Here is a 24,770-nt window from a genome sequence, read left to right on the forward strand (position 1 = left end):
AAAAACATCCTTGCCGCAACACTTTCTTCAACGGCTTCAACATTGATCGAATTGAAAAAGTCATCGTACTCAAACATCCAAGGTTGACCAGGACATTTGACTGGCAAAGTGTGCCTTTGTACTCTGACCTCAGACCATTCCTCGACCCTTTTAGTCTCTAGATTCCAGACTCGTAAGTTAGGGGTGGCATACCCAAGAAAGTATCCATCAATTGCTTTTGCCCCAAACTTTCCATTAGGATCGATGATTGTATATGGAGCTCCAAACGGTTCAAGATAAGACAAATCTGGTTTCCGTTTTTGAAGAAGCTCAAAGCAGGTCTTATTGTGCCTTTTGACTGTAAGGACTCGGTTCAATGTGTAACATGCAGAGGCCATAGCTTCAGTCCAGAATGGAATGGGCAACTGCGACTCTACCAACATTGTCCTAGCAGTCTCGATCAATGTGCGGTTCTTACGTTCAGCGACGCCATTCTGTTGAGGAGTATAAGCTGCACTAAACTCATGAAGAATACCCTTTGAAGTGCAAAACTCCGCCATGGCATGATTTTTAAATTCAGTACCATTGTCGCTACGTATCCGCCTAACCTTCAACTTATACAAGTTCTCAATCTGAATGATCAAGTTTTTGATAATGCCAAAGGTTTCACTCTTGTGTGCCATGAACGCCACCCAAGAAAATCTTGAATAATCATCAGTTATCACGAGGCAGTATTGATCACCCCGAATACTCTTGTGCTTGACAGGACCGAACAAATCCATGTGCAAACGTTCAAGAGGAACTGCTACCGTGTTGATCTTCTTAGTAGGGTGCTTCTTCTTCGTTTGTTTTCCTTTCTGGCATGAAACACAGACGTCTTGAAGATGGAAATTTTTGAGGGGAACACCATTCACCAATTCATTTGAAACCAAATGATTCATTTTGCGTAAGTGAATGTGACCATTCGTCTGTGCCAAGAGATAGTGTCTTTTTCTGTGGCTTTGGAAACGAAACAAGTTGCTTGTGCAGACGTAGTAATAGCTTGGCTCATATCAAGGACGTACAAATCATTTATCCTTGGAGCTGACAAGAGAATCCATTCTTTTGGAATTTTGAAGCCGGGTTTCAGCACATAACATCCATTAGCATCAAAGTGTACTGAGAATTGCTTGTCACAAATTTTAGAAACACTAAGAAGATTGTGATCAAGTTGTTGCACAAAGTTGATCTTGTCAAAGCTGACAATCCCGTTGGATATCATTCCTTCACCCGTAATATATCCACCTTTATCTCCAGCAAAAGCAACATAACCTCCTCTAATAGATTTGACGTCGTAGAGAAGCTTCATGTCGCCTGTCATGTGCCTGGATGCCCCACTATCAACAATCCAATGACTACTGATAGTTCCTCCTGGAACACCCTGCACATGAACTCAAATGATTAGTTGGAGATTGGGACCCAAGCCATTGTGGTCTTGGGTCTTCCATTTTCATCAGTAACAATAACTTCTTGTCTTTGATGATTGGTGAATTGTGATGTTCTCCCTGATTCAGTAACCGTTTTTGGTTTCCAGGTCTGTTTTGTTTTACCAGTGTTATCTTTTAAAATTTTAACTTCATGGTTGTCTGAAGTTTTTGAATTGTCTGGTTTTACAGAAACAGCTGTTTTGTTAACCACATCGGTTTTAATTGCCTTTTCAATTTTCTTGACCTGTTGGCGTTTCTGTTTCTTTTCCCTTTCTTTTACAAGGCGGGGATCCTGTTTTGCAGAAACAGATCGCTTACGGTCAGTTTGGTCACGGGGAACATCAACCTTTTCTTTTTGTTTATGAAGATATGGACAATTTTTAATTATATGTCCAATTGTTCCACACTCAAAACATGATCTTCGTTCAACAAACCCCGAAGTATCATGTGATCGTTTAGCCGATGATGTTGAACTTTGTGAACCCGAGGTACTAGGCTTTGAACTGTTTTGTTCATTTCTTTTCAGAACTGTAGCTTTCTTGACAAAATCTAAGTTAGATTTATTTTCAAACGTTTCAATTTTGTCCGTTCCCGTCGATTTCACAAAGTTTACATTCTTGTTTTTCTTCTGATTCGGCTTCTTTTGCGCTTGAGCCGGTGATTTTCCTTTTGGCTTGGTGTGATTTTGCTGTTTCTGCACTGTTGGTAATTTCTTGTTGCCATATTGTTTTCGAATTTCGTCCTTTGGAATAGGAGGACACTGTGTAACTGTAACACGTGGTCCTGTCTTTCCCAAAAACTTACTAGTCGAATTCTCAAAGACTTTACTGATTAAGGATTGATTAACATTCTTAATAGGAAAATCTTTGTCTGAATAAATCTTATCATCACCAACAAGAGTGTACAGCAAGTTCACACTCTCCGACTCTTCTGCAGATGAGGACTTGATTGCAACAGTCTTAGCAGGTTTTGCAGGAGGATCACATAGAATATGATTCTCAAGAGGTATGTCTTCATTTTTAACTACCGCATCAGACTTTGCTGAATTAGTATCATCAGATTCATCATCAGAAGAATCAGCATCCTCAATCACAACTGGAGGATCCTGATTCTGTTCAGCAGTTACAAATGTATCTGCTGACACATCTGAATCTGAGGATACTTCTTTCTGGTATCCGAGTCCTGCTGCAAACTCTTTCACATCTAGAGGCACAGATGGTTCAAAGAACACTCTGTCCTCCTCATCCGGCATGGCATCATAATTATGTCTCACTGGTGGTGGACAATTCTTATAGCCTATGCACGTGACGTCCCTTTTCTCATTTTGGACATCAATGATGTGATCCAACACATAGCTAGAACTCAAATAACTATCTAACTTGAGTTGGATTGCCTCACTTTCCGTTTTTACACAAGCCATTTCTTTTTGCATTGTCTCAAGACGAGATATATACAAATTAATGTCAGTTTGTTTTCTGGAAACCATTTTAGTTAACTCGGTTTTATCTTTCTTTAACTTTTCAATTACCGATTTAAACTCCTTTTCATGATTTTCATAAAACATATTGGCTTCTGTGCATTTGGAAAGGTCCACAGTCAATTTCTGATTGTGAATAAAAGTCACATCATACTTTTCTTGCAAAGCTTCGTGCTTACTTTGCAAGTCACACAAATTCTCATTCAATGTAGTATGTTTGTCTTGCAAGTCAAACAAACTAGCTTGTAAAGCATCATGTTTGTCTTGCAACTCAGACATACTTTTCTCCACATCAGCACATCTAGCATGCAACCTATCACATTCATCACAATTATCAACAGTGGGTTCATCGACACATACCTGACTTGATGAACCGTCGACATTAGCCATAAAGGCTGAATGGAGAGAAGACGAAGAATAAGCAGCTTGATCCACCAAGATAGATCTTCTTTGAGTTTCTGCTGCAGCTTCCCCCAAAAGTTCATCAATATCTACATCGATTGCAGCATTTGATGTCTCACCCACATGATCATCGCCCGAACTTGAGGATTCTTCATCTGAACTCCTGCTATAACCCGAAGAGTCTTCATCCTCCGAAGATTCACCACCATTGGCGGAAGATTCTCCACCACTGGTGTGAACTACATCCTTCACAACTTGAGCAAAACATGCTGTTCCATCGGGAGCATCACCACCCAACTGGATTGACCAGTCACAACCTTCATCCACCTGAACCGCAAGTGCCTGGTTGGTTTGGTTGTTGACGGGCACCAATGTACGCTCATTGTTTCTGTTCTGGTTCTGCTGGTTGCCTTGGTTTCTGAAGGGGTTTTGGTTCCCGTGCTGTGCTGGCTTTGTACATTCCCTTTTAAAGTGACCCCGTTCACCACAGTTGAAGCACTTCACTGCCTGTTTATCGAACCCATACTTGGTGTCTCTCTTACTCTCCAAGCTGGTTCTGCCAGTACTTTCCATCCAATCCTTTGCCCTTCTCACAGCACTAGCAAAGGCCCACATGATATCCATCAAGTCCATCTCTTCTTTATCAATCTGCCGATAGTCTTCTTGTGTCAGATTAATGTTGCCAATCTGACCTTCTATTAACCCACAGTACGCGCTCACTACAGTGTTAAGCAGCTCCATGTGTTCCTTAGCTACTTCTACACTGACTTTAGAGAAGCTTGAAGTGTCGAGCTGTACTGTACTTGGCTTTGATTGCTGACCAGCAGATGATGTTCCTCCATAACATGCACGTTGTTGTTGAGCAGGAGGAGGAGGAGGTGGTTGTATTGGATTTCCATACATGTCTGTGGTGGGAGGTGGCTTAACAGGAACTTGCACTGGATTGCCATACATATCCGTGCTTGTGACAAACGCCGTCTGTAGTGGAGCATGTGGACCGGTTCTTGCAGACGAAGAACTGGAAGTTCCATAATACATTTCTGGATTTTGTGGCAATGGAACTCTCTTCGCCTTTAATGTTTCCTCCTGATCCTTATTTTCCAAAAGCTGCACGAAGTCGTTGATATTTGTAGTTCTCAACACTCCGTTATACTTCAGGATTTCCAAGAAACTGCTCCATTGGGGAGGCAAAGCATCAGCAAACTTCTTCACCACTTCTGCTTGAGTTGTTGCTACACCAAAATTATTCAACTCAGTAAGCAAATGATAAAACCGGCTTGTCATGTCTCCCAAAGACTCCTTATCCATGCATGTGAAACAGTCGAATTCTTTCTTGAGCAGATCATGACGCAATTGACGTGTTGCTTCATTCCCTACTTCTCTGGTTTTCAACCCGTCCCACAACTTCTTAGTTGTCTTGAAACTGACAAACTGGTGGTAGATATCCTTGCTTAACGCCTGAGTGAGAATGGCGTATGCTTTCTTTTCCAGATCATACGTTTTCTTCTGGTCTTCAGGAAGATCGGCAAACGTAGCAGTGTCTGAAGCAGCAACCTCTATAGCTTGATCAAAATCTATAGTGAAACGTATCCACAGTTCGGTATTTTGCCCCAGTACGTACGTACGAAATCTGTCAACCCAGCCCGGATATTCATTTAGATGCATCAACTTTGGAGGACGATTCAAACTTCCGGTTTCGCTTTCGCTCAATAAAATACTTTGGATGCTCGGAGTTTGATTCGATACTAATGCCCATTGACTTGAAGATATGGCATTTGCTTGTGAAGATGTAGACACCGGAGACTCGGCCCATGAAGGTGATAGACTTGTACACGTGTACTTTCCACTATCTGGAGCCGGTGTACCCCACCATGAGGGAGTTGAACCCGAACTTGTATATTTTCCACTGTCTGGAGCCGGAGTTCCCCACCAACTCGGATTCATATTTTATAAATTGAATTCCTGAAAATAACACTCAAAACAACTAAAAGATTATAAGTGACCAGCCGAAAGATCCAAGCTCGAAAGACAGAAACTAGTTGAACTAAAACAGACCACAATCGAAGGATCAACACTTGTTCGAAGGATCAACAGTGTTCGAAAGATCACTGTTGAATTTCGAACAGTGATTTCGAAAGATTCACAAACTCGAAAGATTCACAATTTGAAAGATCCTTATCTTTCGAGTATATATCCTTATCTTTCGACTAGATATCCTTCGAATAGATTCCTGGATCGAAGGATAGGTTTCAAACTTCGAGGGATTGCTCGAAAGATGACTATCTATCGAAGCTCCCTTGATCGAAAGATGATCTTTCGATATCGAAAGATATCCTTCGAACACTACTGACACAACTGACACTGAGATGATAGGTTGGTGAAAAGGTGATGGGTTGGTAGAGTCAACTTTCGGCAAAAGAGTACGATCAGACTGTACTTCTCTACCAACTCAGATCTTCAAATAAAATATGCCCAAAATGGCAAATCTTATCCGGAAAGTCCGGTCACCGGAACACACCGGAAATCACCAAATTCCTTAAACACAAGTTTTAAGTTACCCAACCCGCTTTTTAACACACCCGGTTGGTTTAGAACACGTTTTTATGTTTAAAAATGCAAGAAAACCACCAAAAACGGGTACTAAACCAAGTGTCCAAACACACAAAGAACTTGAACAAACCCGGTTTTTAACAAGGTAAAGAGCCTTAGCTCTGATACCACTTATAGGTCCCTCGGAGGATGAGGTTAAACCTTAACCTTGTTATATTAACACACTAGCAAGTGCGGAATCCAAGCTAGAGTGCAACCGAGTTGAGACAAGCATAAACACAATACAAACAAAGTTCACCGATTAACACCACTTGTATTAATACGAATGAAAGGTTCCAGTTACAAGCTCAATGTTCACAAATGTGCTTTGCAAACTCTCAAAGTGTGTGTGTGTTCTATCTTGACAGAATGCTCTCTATCTCTCGTATCTTTCTGTCTGTGTGCATCTGTCTACAAGTGAACACATTGCATGGGTATTTATACCCAAACACAGCAAGTCTTGTCGAAGGATCAGGATGACTGATCGAAAGATCATCTTTCGATCAGACTGCTATCGAAGGATTCACAGGGACCTCGAAGAATGATCTATCGAGGTCCATCAATCATCCATTGAAGCATATCTTTCGTGGTCATCGAAGGATAGAAGCAATCCTTCGATGGTCCAACCTTCGACACAGACATTGTACAACCATATACTAACTGTTTGGCCAAGTCAAACCAGGAGGACGGTTGACTTGGTCAAACTTACATGACTAACAAGGACATCGTTTACATCGTGACCGAATACAGACAAAGTACAGACACAAGTGCACCAACAATAAGATACTTTGAATGCTCGGAGTTTGATTTGATACTAATGCCCATTGACCTGTCGATATGGCATTTGCTTGCGAAGATGTCGACACCGGAGATTCGGCCCATGAGGGAGATAGACTTGTATTTGTGTACTTTCCACTATCTGGAGCCGGTGTACCCCACCATGAGGGAGATGAACTTGTATTTGTGTATTTTCCACTATCTGGAGCCGGAGTTCCCCACCAACTTGGGTTCATGTTTGACAAGAAAAGTGAATTCTATGTTAATATCTCGAATGATAGCAGCCAGCCGAAGGATCCCTGATCGAAAGATCTGAAAAACACAAACTTGTTAAACCTAAACAGATTAAGATCGAAGGATCAAGACTTGCTCGAAGGATCAACAGTGTTCGAAAGATCACTGTTGAATTTCGAACAATAATTTCGAAAGATTCTCCAAAACGAAGGATCCTTATCTTTCGAATAAGAACTGTAGATCGAACAATATATCTTTCGAAAAGATTCCTTGGATCGAAAGATAAGTCACAGACTTCGAAGGATGTTCGAAGGATGATTATCTGTCGAACCTCCTTTGATCGAAAGATAATCTTTCGACTTCGAAGGATATCCTTCGACCTGTACGAACACAGCAGACAAAAGGTGACAGGTTGGTGAAAAGGTGATTGGTTGGTAGAAACTTTCGGCAGAAAGTATGTTCAGACCATACTTTCTACCAAATCAGATTTGACAAATAAGATATTACCAAAAATGGAAGATCCTTATCCAGAAACCGGTCACCGGAGTAAGCCGGAATTTGGCCGGAAATCACCAAGTTTCTTAAAAGCAAGTTTTTAAGTTACCCAACCCGTCCTTTAACATACCCGGTTAGTTTAGAACACGTTTTTACGTCAAGAAAAGCGAGAAAAACACTAAAAACGGGTGCTAAACCATGTGAGTTTTGTCCAAACATACCAAAGTCTTGTATAAACTCGGTTTTTAACAAGGAAAAGAGCCACGGCTCTGATACCACTTGTAGGTCCCTCGGAGGATGAGGTTAAACCTTAACCTTGTTATGTTAACACACTAGCAAGTGCGGAATCCAAGCTAGAGTGCAAACCGAGATGAAACAAGCACAAACAAGACACACAATATTCGCCGATTAACACCACTTGTATTAATACGAATGAAAGGTTCAGTTACAAAGCTATGTTTACAAATGTGTTTTGCAAACCCTCTAAAACAGTGTGTGTGTGTTCTGTGTTCTCTGTCTATCTTGTCTCTCGTCCCCCAAATGAAGTGAACACATTACACGGGTATATATACCCAACACAGGTCGTCTGGTCGAAGGATCAGATAGGCTGATCGAAGGATCAGATAGATGATCGAAAGATCATCTATCGATCTGAAACCTATCGAAGGATCCCCATATACACCTCGAATGATGATATCCTTCGAGGTCCATCAACATCCATCGAAGGCTTATCTTTCGAGCTCATCGAAGGATCTAAACAATCCTTCGATGACTCATCCTTCGATGAGTCATCCTTCGACAACTCATCTACAACCATTGTCTAACTGTTTGGCCAAGTCAAACCAGGAGGATGGTTGACTTGGTCAAACTTACAGGACTAACAAAGGATATCGTTTTATATCGTGACAAAATACAGACAAAGTACAGACACAAGTGCACCAACATTCAGAATGTTCAAGTTTACATTCTTGAAGCACCTTGGTTTAGCATATTTCCCAATAATCCATAAAGGAAGTTTTTCGGAACCGTCCTCATTATAGCAAATAGCAACAGTTAGTCTTTCCTTGTCTTGTTTTTTCCCTTCAAGCTGCATTGTCGCAAGGGAATGATCCGGTTGAAGTCTAAAAAACAAACCTGTTTAAGATCAAAACATGTAAATAATTACATCACTAAAGTACAAAATATAAAATAAAATAATAAAAAAACAAACCTGTTTCATCCATATTAAAGATGTCTTTCATTTCAAACTGATCAACTTTGTCTCTTATGGATTTTAATTTGTCCTCCATGCCCTCCATTTCAACAGATCCACTCTCTCCACAACGCAGGAAATTTTTAATTCCATATCTTGCTTTGAACTTTCCAAGCCAACCAATAGAAAAAGTAAAGTATGGAGTATCCACTGGATACATATCTTTCATGATATTGAAGAATCCATTCATAGAGAGATTTTTCTAGGTCAGGAAATTTTGCAGGTTTATGACGCTTAACATCGCCTCTTTCGGGAGCAAGTGAGAGATACTCTAAATACCGCTTAACTGTATTCGATATTGTCGCTTGACTCACCTGCAAACCATAGTTACTATGAACCCATTCTTGCAATTGCTTTTGAGTGAGACTTAGATTATCCTTGTTGTGCTTGCATAATGCTCTTCGAATCTCGTCTGTCATTGTTGTTTTTTTCACACCTTTAAGATGGGAAGCCATGTTGTGTGTATGATTTGTTTGTGTTAACCTATTTTGATCTTGTATTTATATAGAAAATATTTTTAATGTCTATAAAGTGATACATTGAACACAAGAAGCATAATAAGGTGGGAGATTGAAGGTTTCTTTCAAATTGGGCCGTTCATTTGATATACATGCATTGTATACAATAATGTAGGTCCCGAAATCGGAGGACCGATTTACACAACCAAATCCTTGTTTATAACAAACAAAGTCACGTGTGCGGAATCCACGTAACTAAGCCAAATCAAACATAGAAAACAGTAACAACAATGGTTTAACCAAAGAAACACAATCGTTTGATTAAACTGTATGAGAATACAAACTGATACAAACACAGTCTAGACAGAATGACTTTTTGGGTATGCTCTCATCTCTAAGTTCTAAACGAAACAGAGGGTGTCTATTTATAGCAGCCTGGGCCTTAGTGATCGACGAAACACCAAGTGGGCCGACGAAACACAAGGGTCCATATACTTGGGCCTGAAGAATCCCAAAGTCCGACCAAACAAGTTTGTTTCGTTGCAGACCACGACGAAACACAGTGAAATGGACAAGAGCCTGTTTCGTGGTCCTGTGTTCGACGAAACAACCTGTTTCGTCGAAGGCTGCAATAGTTCAGTTGTTTGCTACAAACAGACAGCAAACAACAGTTAACAAATAAACACCTACCAAACACAGAACTACCCTTTACATGCAACATGCATTGTTCATAGAGCATTACAAACCAAAAGGAGACAAACAAGTCGGACACAAGTGGATAGGATGATATCCGACTTGGTCGACGGCAAATACAGACTCGATAAACGATAAAAGACCGTGCAAAATACATCGTAAATTACAAGACTAATGACAGACACAAAAATGCATCAACAAATAATTAAGTGGAAGCTTGAAAGGTGTTTGTAAACTAAGTATTCTACTATAAATTAATAAAATATTAATTAATATATAAATTAATAATTATTAATTTAATAATTATTAATTTATCGATTAATTAATGAATTTTGTTGGTCCCAAATGTATTATTTTATAGAGTTTCTAATGTAGATAGATTATTTTCTAGTTTAAAACAAATATTAAAATGTTATGTGTTCCATCAACGTCTAATTTGTCTGGGCCCTAATTTCCAGTCGCTATTTGCCATTGTCGCGACTGTTCCATCAACGTCTCCATTTTCAGCGCCGCTTGTTTGCGATTGCAGGTATTTGTTCGTTCATGGTTTCTCTGTTTGAATGTTTCCACTTTGCTTGTTTTCTTCCATAGATCTATCCGTTAAATCTTTTGGCCTTATGTTCTTTCTGATTTAGGGTTACAAAGTCTAGTTTCATTGTTACGCATTCAATTTCACATTTTACCTATTTTCGTCTACAAATCGGATATTTTAATCCAAAATCTTATTATTTTGCATAAGTTTGGGTTAAGTTAGTTTGACTCTTGTGTATCTCTAACCTACCTAATCGCTGTTTGCTATTGTCGCAAACACTGTGTTTTTTCTTTTCTTGTTGACTTAGCTTCCACAGGTTTCTCAGTTAAAACCTGCTGACTTTTTTTTTAGATTTAGGGTTACAAAATTTAGTTTAATTGTTGCCGTTACAATGTAACATCTTACCGATTTCCGTCTATGAATCTGAACTCTGATTATTTTGCCTAAATTTGGTTTAACCTATTCTTACATGATTTTAGTTTGTGCTCTTCTTGAGTCAGTGAGATCTAATCGGTTTGATTTGGTTTATTAAATTTGCCTAAATTTGGTTTATACAATGTTTGATTTTCATGGACGCCGCAGCCTGCTCTAACACAGTAACTTTAGGGCAAGATGAGATATCCGATTCAATGTCCATGTAAGTCATTTTCCGATTGTTATCTAACTATACATCATGTGCATTAAGAGTTCAACTATAATCTTTGGTATACATGTATCAAAATAGCGACTTGTTTTCAAAACCCTCTGATCTGTCGATTTTTGCTTTTCATAATTTAAAGGAATACATGTATAGATTTTATTTTTACATTTTCTAATGTGTTTGTTTTAGGATTTTCGGTTTTCTAAATTAAATGTGTTGGCTAATTGAAAACATTAATTCACGATTTGGTCTGAGGGTTTTCTGTCACGAACGTGTTCTGATTATAAAAGTATATATTTTTTGTGTGTGTTAGCCATCAATCCACTCAGGGTATCCATTGATTTCACTCTAGTCCGAGGATTGGATCATAACATGTTGCTTGTTCATGGGGTATCTCTCAGGTATTATAAATTCAAATGTCCATATCCTTGTTATATGATTTTTTTTTTCTTTTCAGATTATGATTTTGTATTTTTGAATGTTAAATATGCGCTATCATAAATCAGATGTGTACGTACACGGAAAAACTATGCGACGTGGCGTACTATTCCATGCATCTTATGCCATGAACACAAGAACTAACTTGGAAGTAATTTACCATCCTAGGTATCCTTCTCTACCCCAACACCTCTTCACTTAAATGCAAATGGTCTCATCGTATGTAATTAAACATCAAAATTTACTGCAGGGTGTGTGCTTCTGCTTTTATAGTTCCCTATGATAAGGTCATGGAAGCACTTAACGTTAATTATTCTCCCGGAATGTGTTTTGAAATGCTTGTTGATGAAGGAGAAGACCCTGAACATATACGGAATAAGTTGTTACTTCTTGCTTTTAGATCTGAGTAGAGATGGCAATAGCGTGGATGGTGCCATAGTCACTGATTAAAGTTTTGAGACTATGTTTTCTCAAAATTAAAGTTTATTCTATTGAGATTTTGCTTTCTTACCTATACGAAAGGTACTATTAAAGTTTTGAGATTTTGCTTTCTTACCTATACGAAAGGTACTATTAAAGTTTTGAGATTTTGTTTTCTCAAAAAGATTTATGCTATTGAATATTACACTGTTAAAATTGAGTTACTTGATAAGAATACAATCTGTTTGAAGATTTCTATGTTTCCAGAGATCTAATGGTTCGTTTAGAGAGTTTTGTTAAGATCAAGTAAATTTGTTTATAGTGGTATCTTTGTTATTGCATTTTGCGATTTCTAGTTTCCAACGTAACCAAACTTACAAAACTGGAAGGATACTCTATGTGTGCTGTTTGTCTAATTTGTAAATTTTATTTCAATATAGATGAATAAAAGATGCATTTCAATAAATTTCTTACACTTTTAAAATTTTCAAGATTGAAAAATTTTCAAGGTTGTGTAAATAAACTAATCTTGTTCTCGCATTATTTTTTCTTATAAATCGAGCCTTTCCATGTTGGTGCACTTGTGTCTGTACTTTGTCTGTATTCGGTCACGATGTAAACGATGTCCTTGTTATTGTTGTAAGTTGACCAAGTCAACCATCCTCCGGTTTGACTTGGACAACAGTTTGTAAAATGTTGTAATATGTTCTGTGTCGAAGGATAGCTAATCGAAGGATATTGTAGATCCTTCGATGACATCGAAAGATGGCAACGAAGGATACTGTCAGACTTCGAAGGATATGCAATCCTTCGAAGTATTTGTGGATCCTTCGACAGCTTTGTCATCGATAGATGATCCTTCGATCATCTATCGGATCCTTCGGACCAGACATCAGATGCTGGGTATATATATACCCATGCAGTGTATGTTAGATGGCAGATGCACACAGATAGAAAGATTGAGAGTTTGAGAGCATTCTGTCCGAACACACACACACACTTGAGAGTTCGCAGAACAGATTTGTGAACATAGTGCTTGTAACCGAAACCTTTCATACGTATTAATACAGTGGTGTTAATCGGTGAATCTTGTGTGTTTGTGTTTATACTTGTCTCATCCCGGTTTGCTTGCTAGCTTGGATTCCGCACTCGCTAGTGGGTTAGTATAACAAGGTTTAGGTTCGTCATCCTCCGGAAAGGGACCTACAAGTGGTATCAGAGCTAAGGCTCTTTACCTTGTTTAAAACCGGGTTTTGTTCAAGATTCTTGGTGTGTTTGGACACTTGGTTTAGCACCCGTTTTTGTTGGTTTTACTGGATTTTTAAACTGAAAAACGTGTTCTAAACTAACCGGGAGTGTTCAAAGGCGGGTTGGGTAACTTAAAACTTGTTTTTAAGTGATTTGGTGTTTTCCGGCCAATTTCCGGTCATTATTCCGGTGACTGGTTGTTGTCCATTTTGGGTAAGTTTTGTTTGAAAATCTTGGGTTGGTAAGAAAGTACAGTCTGCCATACCCTTTTGCCGAAAGTTGACCTTACCTATCACATCACCTTTTCACCAACCTTTCACATCAGTGTCAGTGTGTCAGAGTCGCTCGAAAGATATCTTTCGACATCGAAAGACCATCTTTCGATCAAGGAAGGATCGACAGATCATCATCTTTCGACCCATCCTTCGGAGTCCGAAACATATCTTTCGACCAGGGAATCTATTCGAAAGACAGTTCATCGAAAGATAAGGATATATACTCGAAAGATAAGGATCTTTCAAATAGTGAATCCTTCGAGCTTGTGAATCTTTCGAAATCATTGTTCGAGATACAACAGTGATCTTTCGAGCACTGTTGATCCTTCGAACAAGATTTGATCTTTCGATTGTGGTCTGTTTGTTGTTAACAAGTTTCTGTGATTTTAGATCTTTCGAACAGGATCCTTCGGCTGTGTGATCTTTCGGAATATTCACTTAGCATTTATTTTGCTTATCAATCATGAATCCGAATTGGTGGAATCCGGCACCAGATAGTGGTAAATATACAAGTTCAGGTGTCACTCCCTCATGGTGGGGTACACCGGCTCCAGACGATGGAAAATACACGAATACAAGGTCATCTCCTTCATGGGCCGAGTCTCCGGTATCGACATCTTCTCAGGGAAATCAATGGGCATTGGTATCGAATCAAACTCCGAGCATTCAAAGTATCTTATTAAGCGAAAGCGAAACAGGAAGTTTGAATCGACCTCCAAAGTTGATGCATTTGAATGAATATTCAGGATGGGTTGAGAGATTTAAAACATATGTTCTTGGTCAAAATACCGAATTGTGGATACGTTTCACTACAGATTTCGATCAAGCCATAGAGGTTGCTGCTTCAGATACTGCTACGTTTGCCGATCTTCCAGAAGATAAAAAGAAAACCTATGATCTGGAAAAGAAGGCATACGCCATTCTCACCCAGGCGTTAAGCAGGGATATCTACCACCAGTTTGTCAGCTTCAAGACAACAAAGAAGTTGTGGGACGGATTGAAAACCAGAGGAGTAGGAAATGCAGCAACACGTCAAATGCGTCATGATCTTCTCAAGAAAGAATTTGATGGTTTCACTTGTATGGATAAGGAGTCCTTGGGAGATATGACAAGCCGGTTTTATCATTTGCTTACGGAATTGGACAATTATGGTGTAACGACAACTCAAGCTGAAGTGGTGAAGAAGTTTGCTGATGCTTTGCCTCCTCAATGGAGTAGTTTCTTGGAAATCCTGAAGTACAACGGAGTGTTGAGAACCACTAATATCAACGACTTCGTGCAGCTTTTGGAAAACAAGGATCAGGAGGAAACATTAAAGGCAAAAAGAGTTCCAGTGGCGCAAAATCCAGAGATGTATTGTGGAACTTCCAATTCTTCGTCTGCAAGAACTGGTCCACATGCTCCACTTCAAACGGCGTTTGTTACTAGCACGGATATGTATGGCAACCCTGTGCAAGTTCCTGTTAAGCCACCTCCCACCACAGATATGTACGGAAATCCAATACAACCACCTCCTCCTCCGCCTCCTGCTCAACAACAACGTGCATGTTATGGAGGAACATCATCTGCTGGTCAACAATCAAAGCCAAGTACAGTAAAGCTCGACACTTCCAGCTTCTCTAAAGTCAGTGTAGAAGTAGCTAAGGAACACATGGAGCTGCTTAACACTGTAGTGAGCGCGTACTGTGGGTTGATAGAAGGTCAGATTGGCAATATTAATCTGACACAAGAAGACTACCGGCAGATTGATAAAGAAGAGATGGACTTGATGGATATCAAGTGGGCCTTTGCGAGTGCTGTGAGAAGGGCAAAGGATTGGATGGAAAGTACTGGAAGAACCAGCTTGGAAAGTAAGAGAGACACCAAGTATGGGTTCGATAAACAAGCTGTTAAGTGCTTCAACTGTGGTGAACGGGGTCACTTTAAAAGGGAGTGCACAAAGCCAGCTCAACACGGGAATCAAAACCCCTTCAGAAACCAAGGCAACCAGCAGAACAGAAACAATGAGCGTACATTGGTGCCTGTCAACAACCAAACCAACCGGGCACTTGCAGTTCAGGTGGATGAAGGTTGTGACTGGTCAATCCAGTTGGGTGGTGATACTCCCGATGGAACAACATGTTTTGCTCAGGTTGTGAAGGAGTTAGTTCACACCAGTGGTGGAGAATCTTCTGCCAATGGTGGTGAATCGTCTGAAGATGAAGATTCGTCTGGGTACAGCAGGAGTGTTGATGAAGAATCATCCAATTCTGGTGATGATCATGTGGGTGAGACGTCTAATGTTTCGGTTGATGCTGACTTTGATGAGCTTTTGGAGGAAGCTGCAGCAGAAACTCAAAGAAGATCTATTTTGGTGGATCAAGCTGCTTATACTTCGTCTTCTCTCCATTCAGCCTTTATGGCTAATGTCGACGGTTCATCAAGTCAGGTATGTGTCGATGAACCCACTGCTGTTAATTGTGATGAATGTGCTAGGTTGCATGCTAGGTGTGCTGACTTAGAAGGAAACATGTCTGAGTTGCAAGCCAAACATGATGCTTTACAAGCTAGTTTGTTTGACTTGCAAGACAAACATAGTTCCTTGAGTGCTGAGTGGTGTGACTTGCAAAGCAAGCATGAGGCTTTGCAAGAGAAATATGATGTGACATTCATCCACAATCAGAAGTTGACTGTGGATCTCTCAAAATGCACAGAAGCCAACATGTTTTATGAAAACCATGAAAAAGAATTTAAGTCAGTAATTGAGACCTTAAAGAAAGATAAAACTGAACTGACAAAAATGGTTTCAAGAAAACAAACTGATATTAATTTGTATATATCTCGCCTGGAGATTATGCAAAAAGAGATGGCTTGTGTGAAAACAGAAAGCGATGCGATCCAGCTTAAGCTAGACAGTTATTTGAGCTCTAGCTATGTGTTGGATCACATCATTGATGTTCAGAAGGAAAAGAGGGATGTCACATGCATTGGCTACAAGAAATGTCCACCACCAGTTAGACACAATTATGATGCCATGCCTGATGAAGAGGACAGGGTGTTCTTTGAACCATCTGTGCCTCTAGATGTGAAAGAGTTTGCTGCAGGACTCGGATACCAAAAGGAAGTATCCTCAGATTCAGATGTGTCAGCAGATACATTTGTAAGTGCTGAACAGAATCAAGATCCTCCAGTTGTGATTGAGGATGCTGATTCTTCTGATGATGAATCTGATGATACTGTCCCAGCAAAGTCTGATGCGGTAGCCAAAAATGAGGACATACCTCTCGAGAATCACATTCTATGTGATCCCCCTGTAAAACCCGCTACGACTGTTGCAACTGAGTCCTCATCTGCAGAAGAGCCGGAGAGTGTGAATTTGCTGTACACTCTAGTTGGTGATGAGAAAATTTACTGAGACAAAGATTTTCCCATTAAGAATGTTAATCAATCCTTAATCTGCAAAGTCTTTGAAAATTCGACAAGTAAGTTTTTGGGAAAGACAGGACCACGTGTTACAGTTACACAGTGTCCTCCTATTCCAAAGGCTGAAATTCGAAAACAATTGGGCAACAAGAAATTACCAACGGTGCCAAAACAGCAAAATCACACCAAGCCCAAAGGAAAATCACCGGCTGAAGCCCAAAAGAAGCCGAATCAAAAGAAGAAGAAAAACGTTAACTTTGTGAAATCGACGGGAACGGACAAAATTGAAACGTTTGAAAATAAATCCAACTTAGATTTTGTCAAGAAAGATACTGTTTTGAAAAGAAATGAACAAAACAGTTCAAAGCCTAGTACCTCGGGTTCACAAAGTTCAACATCATCGGCTAAGCGATCACATGATACTTCGGGGTTTGTTGAACGAAGATCATGTTTTGAATGTGGAACAATTGGACATATTATTCGAAATTGTCCATATCTTCATAAGCAAAAAGAAAAATTTGATGTTCCCCGTGACCACAATGACCGTAAGCGATCTGCTTCTGTGAGACAAGATCCCCGCCTTGCAAAAGAAAGGGAAAAGAAACAGAAACGCCAACAGGTCAAAAAGATTGAAAAAGCAATTAAAACCGATGTGGTTCAAAAACAATCTGTTGATGTAAAACCAGACAATTCTACAACTTCAAACAATCCAGAAGTTAACATTTTAAAGAAAGACACTGGTAAAACAAAATAGACCTGGAAACCAAAATCGGCTACTGAATCAGGGGGACCATCACAATTCACCAACCATCAAAGACAAGAAGTTATTGTCATTGATGAAAATGGAAGACCCAAGACCACAATGGCTTGGGTCCCCATCTCCAACTAATTCATTTGAGTTCATGTGCAGGGTGTTCCAGGAGGAACTGTCAGTAGTCATTGGATTGTTGATAGTGGGGCATCCAGGCACATGACAGGCGACATGAAGCTTCTCTACGACGTCAAATCTATTAGAGGAGGTTATGTTGCTTTTGCTGGAGATAAAGGTGGATATATAACGGGTGAAGGAATGATATCCAACGGGATTGTCAGCTTTGACAAGATCAACTTTGTGCAACAACTTGATCACAATCTTCTTAGTGTTTCTCAAATCTGTGACAAGCAATTTTCCGTACACTTTGATGCTAATGGATGTTATGTGCTGAAGCCGGGCTTCAAAATTCCAAAAGAATGGATTCTCTTGTCGGCTCCAAGGATAAATGATTTGTACGTCCTTGATATGAGCCAAGCTATTACGACGTCTGCACAAGCAACTTGTTTCGTTTCCAAAGCCACAGAAAAAGACACTATTTCTTGGCACAGACGAATGGGTCACATTCACTTACGCAAAATGAATCATTTGGTTTCAAATGAATTGGTGAATGGTGTTCCCCTAAAAAATTTCCATCTTCAAGACGTCTGTGTTTCGTGCCAGAAAGGAAAGCAAACAAAGAAGAAGCACCCTACAAAGAAGATCAACACGGTGGCAGTTCCTCTTGAACGTTTGCACATGGATTTGTTCGGTCCTGTCAAGCACAAGAGTATTCGGGGTGATCAATACTGCCTCGTGATTACAGATGATTATTCTAGATTTTCTTGGGTAGCGTTCATGGCACACAAGAGTGAAACCTTTGGCATCATCAAAAACTTGATCATTCAGATTGAGAATTTGTATAAGTTGAAGGTTAGGCGGATACGTAGCGACAATGGTACTGAATTTAAAAATCATTCCATGGCGGAGTTCTGCACTTCAAAGGGTATTCTTCATGAGTTTAGTGCAGCTTATACTCCTCAACAGAATGGTGTCGCTGAACGTAAGAACCGCACATTGATCGAGACTGCTAGGACAATGTTGGTGGAGTCACAGTTGCCCATTCCATTCTGGACTGAAGCTGTGGCCTCTGCATGTTACACATTGAACCGAGTCCTTACAGTCAAAAGGCACAACAAGACCTGCTTTGAGCTTCTTCAAAAACGGAAACCAGATTTGTCTTATCTAGAACCGTTTGGAGCTCCATGCACAATCATCGATCCTAATGGAAAGTTTGGGGCAAAAGCAATTGATGGATACTTTCTTGGGTATGCCACCCCTAACTTGCGAGTCTGGAATCTAGAGACTAAAAGGGTCGAGGAATGGTCTGAGGTCAGAGTACAAAGGCACACTTTGCCAGTCAAAAATCTGGGTCAACCTTGGATGTTTGAGTACGATGACTTCTTCAATTCGATCAATGTTGAAGCCGTTGAAGAAAGTGCTGCGGCTAGGATGTTTTTCGAGAGTGACAATGCAACAGTTTCACCGGTGGTTCGTCCAATTCTTGTTAATCAAGAACCATCTTCTTCGGTGAACAATAATACTCTCAACAATGAGGATTTTCATGATGCAAACGAATTGAACGAATCTTCAGAGGATGATGAATTTCTAGATGCAGATCAAGAGGCCCCTACAACAGCAGTTCATGGTACTTCAGAGGGTACACCTCCAGTGGATGCCCATAGAACAGCTAGAACAGCTGAGGCTACTGCATCATCCTCTTCGTCAATTCCGGGCCTTGATTTGGTTGTTGATCTTAATCTGAACAACCTGGGTATAAATATTCCAGTTCCAGATAATCCAGAAACAAGGATTCATAATACCCATCCTCAACAAAACATCATTGGAAATGTGCAAAGTGGCGTTCAAACAAGAAACATGTTACGAAATAACAACAATGCAGGCTTGTATGCAGCTATTCGAGAATCCGGGCAACAAACGATTGGTCCTTCGCGTGTTATGTCTCACAGGAAGAACCAAGAACGTGGAAAGAAGCCTTGAAAGACAACGCTTGGGTTGAAGCAATGCAGGAAGAACTGCAACAATTCCAGAAGCTGGGTGTCTGGAAACTCGTAGAGAAACCTGCTGGATACAAGAAGATTGGTACCCGTTGGGTTTTCAAATGCAAAAAGGATGACCGCGGAGTTGTTATCCGAAACAAAGCACGTTTAGTCGTTCAAGGTTTTCGTCAGATTGAAGGGATCGACTACAACGAAGTCTATGCACCAGTGGCACGTCTCGAAGCAATTCGAATCTTTCTAGTCTATGCGTCCTTCAAAGGATTCAAGGTTTATCAGATGGACGTGAAAAGTGCATTCTTACATGGTGTGGTTGAAGAAGAGGTATACGTCGAACAACCTCCAGGTTTTGAAGATCCTATCCATCCCGATCGGGTTTGGTTGCTCAACAAAGCTCTTTATGGTCTTCATCAAGCACCGCGAGCTTGGTATGCAACCTTATCACACTATCTGCTGGAGAACGGTTTTCGAAGAGGTCTTATCGACTGTACTCTTTTCATCAAAGAACAAGATGGAGATCTTCTTCTGGTACAGGTATACGTTGATGATATTATTTTTGGTTCTACTAATGATGTCTTGTGTAGGAATTTCGAGCGCATAATGCAGGATAAATTCGAGATGAGTGCTATGGGGGAAATGACCTTCTTCTTGGGCCTACAAGTACAACAAACAGAGTCTGGGATATTCATCCATCAGACTAAATATGTTGGTGACATCTTGAGCCGGTTCCAGATGTCTGATGCAACGCCCATTGGTACCCCATTGCCAACTAATCACGGAATTACTCCTGACTTGAAGGGTGAAGCTGTTAGCCCCTCAAACTATCGCGCAATGATCGGATCTCTTATGTACCTCACAGCATCAAGGCCAGACATAATGTACCCAACGTGCCTGCTTGCCAGATATCAAGTTAACCCAAAGGCCTCACATCTTGCAGCTGTTAAAAGGAATTTTCGTTATTTGAAGGCGTACCCTGACACCGGTCTGTGGTACCCTAGGGATAATAACTTTGAATTGGTAGCTTTCAGTGATTCTGATTTTGGCGGATGCAAAATCGACGGTAAATCCACAACGGCTGGATGTCAGTTCTTAGGAAATCGCCTAGTCACATGGCAGTGCAAGAAGCAGACGTGTGTCGCTACATCAACATGCGAAGCTGAATACATTGCTGCCTCAAGTTGTTGCTCCCAAGTTCTTTGGATCCAACAACAAATGCGGGACTACGGTTTTGAATTCCTAACTACTCCTGTTTACGTTGATAATTCTGCTGCTTTAGATATCACTAGAAATCCTGTGCAGCATTCAAAGACCAAACACATCGAAATCAAATATCACTTCATACGTGATTGCTTTGAGAAAAGGCTAATCGATGTTGTTAAGGTCCACACCGATGACCAACGTGCCGACTTATTTACCAAAGCTTTTGACAAATCTAGATTTGACTTCTTATTATTGGTAAACGGCATTAAGGTCAAGCAAGAGTAAACCAACATCGGAAAATCATTTTTGTATATATCTTTGTGTGTTTTAAATTTGTCTTAGTTTATTGATTTTAGGGGGAGAAAATCCAAATATCAGAAAATCCAAAAACATCGAAAAATTTCAAAAACTCAAAAACAATAGAAAAACAAAAATGAGTTTCCTGGCGAGCAAAAGAGAAAATGATAGTACATCAGTGGTCTATCCAAACCTCTTTAAACCTTAAATGAAAAACGATAAGCAGCTCTATATAAGATGTATCGGTAGGCTCACAATCATTTTAAAGTGTGCAGGGTGATATAAATCTTAATCGACTGAAGACCAGGTGGGAACCACTCATTGGCATATGGTCTTAGTACCGAAATTTCGTTTGATAGATTGCCGAGGTTCTGAGATATTCGGTCTTTATGCTGCTTATCATCTGGGTATCATGGTTGTATCTTTTACCGAAAAATAACGGGGACGCAAGTCTAGATCTTCCATGATACTATACATACGTGTACATATTGCATACTGCATTCGACCTCAATAAGTGATAAACAATCACATGTCCAACAAAATAAGTGATAAAATATCACATTTATCCGGGTGTCAAGTTCATGGACTTGCACCTGTGCCCTCATGCATATGAAAATCAAGTTCCTCATAAATAAGTGATTATATCACATAGGGCTTGTTTTCAAATCAAAATAAGTGAGAATCTCACATCATATACGGTCAAACAGATGATAACCGGTATACTCACCGGTAAGATGAACCCTCGTGCATACCTTGATACGGGAATGTGTCGTGACGTGGATGAACACCGGTCGGTAAGTATAAATCATACCTTAACGTATCCCCTCGCCATGATTACATCTGATAAGTTGAGCTTAAGTGGACAACAATACCGATAATTGTTATAGGATGCTTATCTTAATGTTAACTAACTGAACAACAAGAGTGTTTTGGCATGACCGTACACTGATATGATTCTCTTACCCTCGAAACTCGCAAAAAGAATGTCTGTATATATTTATTTACTGCTTAACTTTTATTGTTTTCTTTTAAAACAGTTTCGTCGTTTGGTGCATATCAGCACGACATTAGCGGTGATGTCGTTTGATAACACTCAAAGGATATTAAAATTGTTGCCTTTTAATTCATTCAAAAATACCAAAAAGATTTTAGGTGTGTTTTAATATAAACTTTGTAAAAGCCAAAAAGATTCTATTTCTACTTTATTTTCGATCGTACGATGTTGGAGCTCGAGTCTTCGTTACCTGAAACCTGACTGAAAACCGAACTGACTAAATCTTCATAAACGGTCGAAATTTGCAAGTTTTGAAAGTTAAACTAAAATTGACAAATTTATTAAACTTTCAAACTGTCGGACGGTGTTTGATTGTGACATGGTCATACGTGTGTCATTTGTTTATGCTAACTATATTCCAAGCAGTTGTTCTCATTACGCGTTTAGATTTCTTGCATGTGCAGATTCTAAAGGCAAGGAGAACATAGTCGATGACAAGTTCGGAATGAAGACACGACGTGAAGGCACTCAAAGGATGAAGATGATCGAGTTGCCGCTGACCATCATCAACACCACCAGGATCTCACTTCATAAAGATCAAGTTTTTCACGAGCATAACTCAAGGGGGAGCTTATGTTAAGGGGGAGTTTGTCAACACACTTCCTACATGATACGGGTAGTTTGTTGATACACTCTCTGCTTTCAATACGTGAAGACTTTGAAGATCCTCGACTTTGAAGACTTGAAAGGACATCAGAGTTTTGAGAACTCGAAGACCAAAGACCATCGAAGTTCGAGACGAGTCTACAACTATAGAAGATAAAGACAAAGCTACAGCCAAGGGGGAGTTTGTTGGTGCACTTGTGTCTGTACTTCGTCTGTATTCGGTCACGATGTAAACGATGTCCTTGTTATTGTTGTAAGTTGACCAAGTCAACCATCCTCCGGTTTGACTTGGACAACAGTTTGTAAAATGTTGTAAGATGTTCTGTGTCGAAGGATAGCTAATCGAAGGATATTGTAGATCCTTCGATGACATCGAAAGATAGGCAACGAAGGATACTGTCAGACTTCGAAGGATATGCAATCCTTCGAAGTATTTGTGGATCCTTCGACAGCTTTGTCATCGATAGATGATCCTTCGATCATCTATCGGATCCTTCGGACCAGACATCAGATGCTGGGTATATATATACCCATGCAGTGTATGTTAGATGGCAGATGCACACAGATAGAAAGATAGAGAGTTTGAGAGCATTCTGTCCGAACACACACACACACTTGAGAGTTCGCAGAACAGATTTGTGAACATAGTGCTTGTAACCGAAACCTTTCATACGTATTAATACAGTGGTGTTAATCGGTGAATCTTGTGTGTTTGTGTTTATACTTGTCTCATCCCGGTTTGCTTGCTAGCTTGGATTCCGCACTCGCTAGTGGGTTAGTATAACAAGGTTTAGGTTCGTCATCCTCCGGAAAGGGACCTACATTCCATATATTACCAGGAGCTTGAATAGTCAGTTTTCCTTCAATACTGTAGGGATGTCTGGAAAGCAGAATCAAAATGCAAGCAAAAGGAAGAGATCCAAGACTATTACGAAGATGATGATACACCATCCTGGTCGAGCCCAGAAATTCCCTTGTTAATCATGATGCGGCTGGGAGTTGTCGACTTTCTTGCATTCAGTGGTGTGTGCAAGTTGTAGCGGACAAGTGCCCCATCAAACAGGAAAAAAGTTCATGTTGTCTAGACAACCGATGGCCATACACATCTCCGCTCGAGTGGCTAAAAGAAAAGAGTGGTGGTTAGAGGACTGTGACGGAAGAATGTTCCGGACCATCCTTCCCTGTTCTAACGGAAGAATATCCTTCCCGGTTCACGTGGTTGCTGATCTAAATGCCTTTCAGGGTACCCTTGTCTTTTCACAAACAGCGGATAGTGGTTGCTGATCTAAATGCCTTTCAGGGTACCCTTGTCTTTGTGATCTCATCCTGACACTCTAGGACAATATGGTTCTCGTTTAGTGGTAAACGAGCGAGCTGGACTCATCTGTCATCCAATGTCCCAATCAGTGATTTCACATGTTTTAAAGGAAAGATATATACCCTGAACAAAGACATCGGTTTATGTGAAGTGAGACTCGATCCTAACCCCGCCCTGACACCGCTAAAAATGAAGAATTTGTTGACGTCACATGTCTTGCTTCCAGAATTTGGAATTTTGGGTTAAAAGCTGCTCATTACGGGTTACCGGCCATTCGATCCATTCCCTGTTGAAGTTGACGTTGACGAAATGCGATGGGTGATTAAAGAACCAGAATTCTGCGGGGATCCTCACATGCTATGCGGGTGGGTTAGTTACGTTAATCGCAGTGGTAAAGGTAGAAAAACGCGGGTGATAGACATGCCGTACTTCCCTCATGAATGTTGGGATGCTAATATCCTACATGAGTGATTGTTCTCTCTGTTTTTTGTCGAGTTTTGCATGTCTTCAAACTTTTTCAATCCATACCTATTTCTAAGATATTTGAGAACCACCATAGATGGATTTGTATCTTTGTATTTTTGGTTTGAACAGTCATGTCTCGCATTATTTGTTTTAGCTGTGCAGAACTGTTACGTTTACTCTTTTAG

General features: G+C 40.1%; 1 protein-coding gene and 1 long non-coding RNA gene across 2 annotated transcripts; one reads left to right on the plus strand and one right to left on the minus strand.

Annotated features, from left to right (window-relative positions):
- Positions 1-8,314: 8,314 nt before the first annotated feature.
- LOC110919806 (CENP-B homolog protein 2-like) lies at positions 8,315-9,090 on the minus strand. Its single transcript, XM_022164058.1, has 3 exons — positions 8,986-9,090; positions 8,630-8,873; positions 8,315-8,553 (listed from the first exon to the last, which is right to left on the minus strand). The coding sequence occupies exons 1-3, from the start codon at positions 9,088-9,090 to the stop codon at positions 8,315-8,317; spliced, it is 588 nt and encodes a 195-aa protein (XP_022019750.1).
- A 2,296-nt stretch (positions 9,091-11,386) lies between these two features.
- Positions 11,387-23,735, plus strand: LOC110918060. The gene is made up of 3 exons (XR_002581048.2): positions 11,387-11,600; positions 11,683-11,954; positions 23,677-23,735. It is a non-coding gene; the product is annotated as an uncharacterized LOC110918060 (long non-coding RNA).
- The last annotated feature ends 1,035 nt before the right edge of the window (positions 23,736-24,770 follow it).

This window comes from Helianthus annuus, chromosome 16, assembly GCF_002127325.2.
Source record: "Helianthus annuus cultivar XRQ/B chromosome 16, HanXRQr2.0-SUNRISE, whole genome shotgun sequence".
Taxonomy (NCBI): domain Eukaryota; kingdom Viridiplantae; phylum Streptophyta; class Magnoliopsida; order Asterales; family Asteraceae; genus Helianthus; species Helianthus annuus.